At 35.3% G+C, this 6561-nt stretch overlaps 1 protein-coding gene across 1 annotated transcript; it reads left to right on the top strand.

The window, feature by feature from the left end:
* Positions 1–719: 719 nt before the first annotated feature.
* LOC143582014 (putative serine/threonine-protein kinase PBL7) lies at positions 720–2810 on the top strand. Its single transcript, XM_077064674.1, has 3 exons — positions 720–1761; positions 2005–2165; positions 2351–2810. The coding sequence occupies exons 1-3, from the start codon at positions 720–722 to the stop codon at positions 2741–2743; spliced, it is 1596 nt and encodes a 531-aa protein (XP_076920789.1). The 3' UTR covers positions 2744–2810.
* The last annotated feature ends 3751 nt before the right edge of the window (positions 2811–6561 follow it).

Here is a 6561-nt window from a genome sequence, read left to right as displayed (position 1 = left end):
CAAAAAAAAACACAAAAATAAAACAAAATCTGTTATCTTCGTTGGAGTTGTGTTCAGTTGCGGGTGGTGTCAATGTACGTTCTCTTCTCCGGCTTCTGCCACCATTCGATTAGAAGTTAAATGAATAAGTTTAATTTGATAACACTTATCTGGTCAATTTGAACAGAAGACTTCCATTAACAAAGTTCAGGTAACAACAATAGATAATGTGAAGTCGCATTTTAGTCAATGATGGCCTTAGATTCATCTTCGTTGTACATATCTCAAGTACACACACAAAAAAAAAAAAAAAAAAAAAAAAAGAGGATGCCCTTAAGGTGTTCGATGAAATGCTTTAGAGAGTAATTTAGAAGTTTGATTTGATATTGGTGGTGATTTTGTAATTACTACAGTAGTCTTCTGTGATTGCAATTGCAGATGAAGTATTTCACTAATTTACAAAAGCAGGCCAATTTATGTATCATTATTTCGTGGAAACCGTGTTCACAAGCTTCGATTTGACTAGTTCCTTTTGAAATGTCAGCAATTACCCGGGGTCTACGCCTCTTTCCGGGAAAAAGAAGTAGAAATTTCTACCAATCAGAGTGTATATTTGACTACTGACTATTGATAGTCCATTAGATTGTTTTCACACCATGATCTGTATATCTATAACTACGATCATTTATTTGGTGATGATACTATCCAGACTCTAATCCTAGTTCATACCATTGCTAACTATGTCTTTTTCTACTCGTCACGCCGTTGGATCATCGTCCACCTCGTATTCCCCACCACTGTGCCGTCAGTTTACCTTTTCTGAGATTGAACTTGCAACTCACAACTTTGATGAGTCACTGGTGATCGGACGTGGGGGGTTTGGCAAAGTTTACAGAGGAACCATCACTCATGGCGAAATACATTTGGATGCTGCAATTAAGCGGCTGGAATCAGGATCTGCTCAAGGAGCAACAGAATTTTGGGCTGAAATCGAGATGCTCTCAAATTTAAGGCACTGTCATTTGGTATCTTTAATCGGTTACTGCATTGATGGGCAAGAGAAGATTCTTTTATATGAATATATGCCTAAAGGAACTCTTGCAGATCGTCTCCACAAGCGTCGAGCTCCTCGAATTACTTGGGTGCGAAGACTCAAAATATGTATAGGGGCAGCCCGAGGGTTAGATTACCTTCACACATGTACTGGTATTAAGCATGGAGTTATACATCGGGATGTTAAGAGCACAAATATATTGTTAGATGACAATTGGGCAGCTAAGATTTCAGACTTCGGGCTGTCCAAAGTCGGTCCAACGAATCAGCCTTCAACTTATGTTAACACATTGGTGAAAGGTACGTTTGGATATCTAGATCCAGATTACTATCAAACGGGTAGGCTGACTCGAAAGTCCGATGTGTATGCGTTTGGGGTGGTACTGCTTGAAGTCTTATGTAGGAAACAAGCAGTCGACAGAAGTATTGATGAGGAGCAGTGGAATTTGGCGGAATGGGCTCAAGACTCCATTAAAGTAGGAAGGCTAAAGGAGATCGTTGATTCTAATATAAGAGAGAGAATGTCCCCTAAATGTTTAAAGGAGTTTGCACTACTAGCTATCCAATGTTTGCATAGCCGTCCCAAGCAACGTCCTACAATGGGCGAGGTTGTGGTGGGTCTAGAGTCTATCCTAGCCTTACAGGAGAAAACCGATAATGCATTGCTAATCAAACTGTATGGTAGAAGAGTACCAACATCTATCTTTCCACCCCGTCTAGAAAACTTCGGTATGTTCTCTTTAGATTTCTTTAGTCATCTTATCATTGGGTTATTTCAATGCAAAAGAAACACATAAATGTAGATGGAAGGCACCACCACCACCACCACCAGCAGTTATATATCTACATTGGTGGATTAAAATTTAAAACATTAGGGATTGCCATTGTCTGCATCTTTTAAAGGGTATCTATTCCCTTTCTTTTATCATATTCATTTCTAGTTTAACAATTATTTATTTTTGGAACTTGCAGATGGAGGTACGAGTTCAAAATCCTTGGATCTATACCTCTACATTGTTGGAGGTGAAGATCGAATAGTACACCGGTTTGATTTTAATACTATTCTTTATGCAACTGAAAACTTCTCTGAAGCTAATATGATTCCGCGGAATGGATATCGGTCTATGTATAAGGTATCTATTTTCATGGTTTAAAAGTTTTAACTCTTATTTGCTAGAAAGACCTACTTTGTTTATGTTTTAATTATGCTACAAAAACATGCAAGTAGATTTGCCATTTGTTGATCCTTATTATTCTGTATCTTATTTTTACCAGTTTACCTAAAGCTCCAATTCTTGATTTCTATTTTACTTTTCAGGGAAGGCTACAAAATGGACAAGATATAACAATCACTCAATATTCCAATGCCGGAGTATACAAACATTGCATAAAAGAAGCATCAATACGTTCAAAGCTTGAACATGAAAGTGTGACTCAATTGCTTGGATATTGCATTGCCGGAACCAAGGTGTACCTCCTCTATGACTTTGCACCTTATGCAAGTCTCGGTGGCTTGATTTCGGGTAATTTTTTTTTTCATTTGGCATGCATTCCTTTTAATTTAGGTTATTATTTGCTTGGTTCAACAGAAAGAAAATTGCAACTCTTGGGAACTCCTGATAGAGTTTTAGAGCAAGCAATTAGTGTTGTTAACCTGCTTTTATCTGAATATTTTACCTACAAACATGTGATCTGTAATCTGCATTTATAGATCCTACATGTAACCTTTTGGACTGGAATAAGCGACGCAAAATAATCCTTGGTCTTGCTAGGGCACTTGTATACCTTCACCATCATGCTCCCATTCGGATCGTTTATCGTAATATGACACTGGAAAAAATTATTTTAGATGAAAATTTTCACCCCAAGCTGTTAGACTTTGGGGTGGCAGTGGCAGTCGACCACGAGACTGATGGCATTGAAGATCTTTCTTTTCATGGTGGCTTTCTGTAAGTAATTAATATTCACTTTAAGTACTGTCATTATTCTTCTCATGATCATCTGTTGTAATCTATACATTTGTAATGTATCCATTGTTCCCAACGAAGGAGTCTCTTACGGGAAATTACAAGGGCATTTGAGACCACATTTAATTAGTGAATGAAAATTGTATCCTGGATTAGAGTTTTCCATCTACATGCATTTTCTGCTCCTATATTTTCCTTATGGCTGATACCTGCAATTGTGACAGCGGTTTCCCAACACCTGAATATCTTTCGAGAGGTTGGATCTCAACCAAGGCAGATGTCTTTAATTTTGGTATAATTGTTTTGGAAATCGTAACTGGACAACGAGCAATGGGTTTTTTGCGCCTAGAAAACGCCAAGGACATCGCGTTTATTGATTATGTAAGTGTTGTCAGGCTCTATGGACTATGATGGTACAGTTGTGCTTGTATAATCTGTATAAAATTCTAAAAAGTAAATGTGTTCCTACTTCTTTAATCAAACGCGTCACTTCCTAAGCATATGAATTTTAATATCTACATATAGCCTAACTTCTTTTCAACTTACAATATACATTTTCTAAAAAAAAATTAAGTTGGTGGACATGCATTTTATTATTCTAGCTATGATCATTTTGTTTTGTTTTGTATGTCATAAATAATAGTTGTATTTTCACATGTATAATTGTTGCAGGTCATGAGAAATTGGTTGGAAGGAACATTGTCAGATATAATTGATCCCAGACTTGACGTTGATTCAGTTTTGATGACAAAGTTTATTGAGATCGGATTGTTGTGTGTTCAAACAGATGATGTCGTTAGGCCAACAACAGAGGAAGTTGTCGGCATGTTGCTTGACACCTCGGCTGTAGCCCTCCCTGTGTTGGAAATGCGAGCAAGGATGAATAAGCCTCAAAAGTTGGGTTGGCCTATCAATGATGATTACGATGCTAGTGCAGTTGAAGCGTTTGTATCAGAGCTAGGCCCTCGATAGTTATACCGGACTAAATCAACATTGGAATAGCCGAATAGGAGGTGAGGAAGCATGGAGTTGAACACCATGATCAAGCATTATGTAAATGACAAGAAGTAAGGATAATGAAAACTTAAAAGAAACCTTGCAAGTTGAAAATGTAACTTGGATTACAATTGAAAAGAATATTTTGTGTATTTGATTGTTGGCGAAAGGTTTTTTTTACCGGCCCATTTTTAATAAAAGAAATCACAATTACTATAGTATTATTTACTTTATTTTATATATGACTTATCGAACTTATTTTTTACTTAAGGCTCAAATCCTTTAATTCTTTTAACGATTCTCAGGAACAGTCATGTTTTCAAATATAATGATTGTTTGTTACTACATATGTAACATGTAATAATTGTATTTACATGTCGCTTGCAATTCCTTATTATTGTTTTTTTTTAATTGATCTTGATTAGCACATTGAAGATTTGACACAAGAAAAGTTCTCTTTGCAACGAGCTCTTGAAGCTTCTCGGGTTCTCGCAGAGTCTTTAGCCACTGAGAACTCAGCATTAACTGATAGTTATAACCAACAGGTAGGAAACTAATTTATCAGTTTTTTTTTTTATTTTTAAACCTAATTTATAAAAAAAATGTTTTTTTTTTCAACTTTGCAGGGAGGTGCTGTCAACCAATTAAAGACTGATATGGAAAGATTGCAGGATGAAATTAATGCTCAACTGGTTAGTATCGTATATAAGTTGCGAATAGCAGTAACAAAATATATTATACTGTGGTCGACATATTTTGTTAAATTTTTCTTTGATAATTTTCTTAAATTTTTTATTAGGTGGAACTTGATGCTGTAAGGACCGAGTACAGAAATGCACAGTTAGAATGTAGTGCAGCTGATGAGTGGGCCAAGTTGTTGGCTTCTGAGGTTATTGGACTAGAAGAGAAGGTACGGATAACGGGTAATTTTGACCCATTGACTCATTTGGCCTGTTTCTTTATGGCAGTTACTTTTATGCTTTTTTATGTAGGTACTCAGACTGTGGTCTAATGAGCTAAAACTGGAAAGACAGTTGGAAAATTCGGAAGTTGAAATGTCCTCACAGAAGTACGCTCTAAGCTATTTAGTATTCTATGTATTTCAAGTAGGGTCCAAATATTAGTTGAACCGAGAACTATGGCATTCGATGATTGAAAATTATATTTATGATATATTCAGGAGAAAAATATCTAGCCTCGAAAAGGATCGCCAAGATTTGCAGTCCACTATTGATGCTCTACAAGAAGGTATTTGTATGCATTTGACTTTTGACTTGCTTTAGTTGACTGACTGATCTGCTGATTTGACTTTTAGAAGTCAAGTTATTAAGAAGATTAATCACTTGATTTTTATGTTTCTTCTTGTTTAGAGAAAAAACTAATGCAATCAAAGTTGCGGAAAGCTCCCTTGACCGTTGGTATTCAAATACATGCTATCCTTTAAACAAAACCGGGCTCTACACTGATGCAGTTACCCTCCCTGTGTCGGAAATGCTAGCAAGGACTCTAACCCTCCCTGTGTCATAAATGCGAGCAAGGATGAATCCAGGGCCTGTAGATTCGGATGAGAATGACTACGAAGGTAGTGAAACTGATGAAGTTGAAGAGTTTATATTAGAGTTATGCCCAAGATAATATTAATAATACATTGAAGTGATGCAAAAATCCAACAATGAAAGAATTTGTGAAATTAATTTTTTCCTCATGTAAAAATTGACAAACCAAAAACTATTTTCATAACTTGATGAGATTGGAAGACTCGACACAAAATCAACACATGTTAGTCAAATGCGAACAAAAAAAAAAGGAAAAATGCACGCGACACCAAATCAGCATGGTCCCAATCAACATTGGAATTGCTGAATAGGTATTAAGATTGGCAGTCGAAGAGGCATGGAATAGTGTCTCCTCATTAGGTTGAAGGTTCGGACGCTCATGTGGGTGAATAATAATGTAGATTTAGATTTAGGTTTAAAGAGTGTGTTAGTTCTTAAAAATGTATTTGAATGCTAAAACAAAAGTAGCTAAAGTTTAAAACTAAGCCCACCTTTAGCTAAACCACTAGAAAAAGTTTCTTGTTTATTGTTGTATTGTTTCAACTAGGATAGAGAAAATAAAACAAAATAATATACATAATAACATATATTATGGATTTATAAGACATAAATAATTTTTTAAAATACATAAATTAGTAACAATAATTTGTATTTGTATTTTAAAATAAATTAAAACAGAAAGTTGTGAATTTATACCAAATAAGAAAAAGAGAAGGTAACATCAATTCATCCTAGTTGAGTTGATAAGCCACAAATATTTTAAAAGCAAGGTAGTGAGTTCGATTATTATTATAGATAGATATTATTTACATAAATTGTAAAAAAATATAAAAGAACTTTACATTAAGTTGTTGTACGGGTTAAAACTGACTCACGTTAAGAAAGAAAAAAAGAAAAATGAGAAGATCAGGTATAATTTATTGAAAAGATACCAGTAACCCTGTTCCTTAAAATCAATTATAGCTTGGGACTCGCATCTAGATTGTTGACTCGTATAACTTAACTCGTTA

This window comes from Bidens hawaiensis, unplaced genomic scaffold, assembly GCF_021521415.1.
Source record: "Bidens hawaiensis isolate Kalapana, Puna unplaced genomic scaffold, B.hawaiensis_p1.1 tig00031396_1, whole genome shotgun sequence".
NCBI classification, from domain to species: domain Eukaryota; kingdom Viridiplantae; phylum Streptophyta; class Magnoliopsida; order Asterales; family Asteraceae; genus Bidens; species Bidens hawaiensis.
This window is presented reverse-complemented; position numbering and strand designations above follow the sequence as displayed.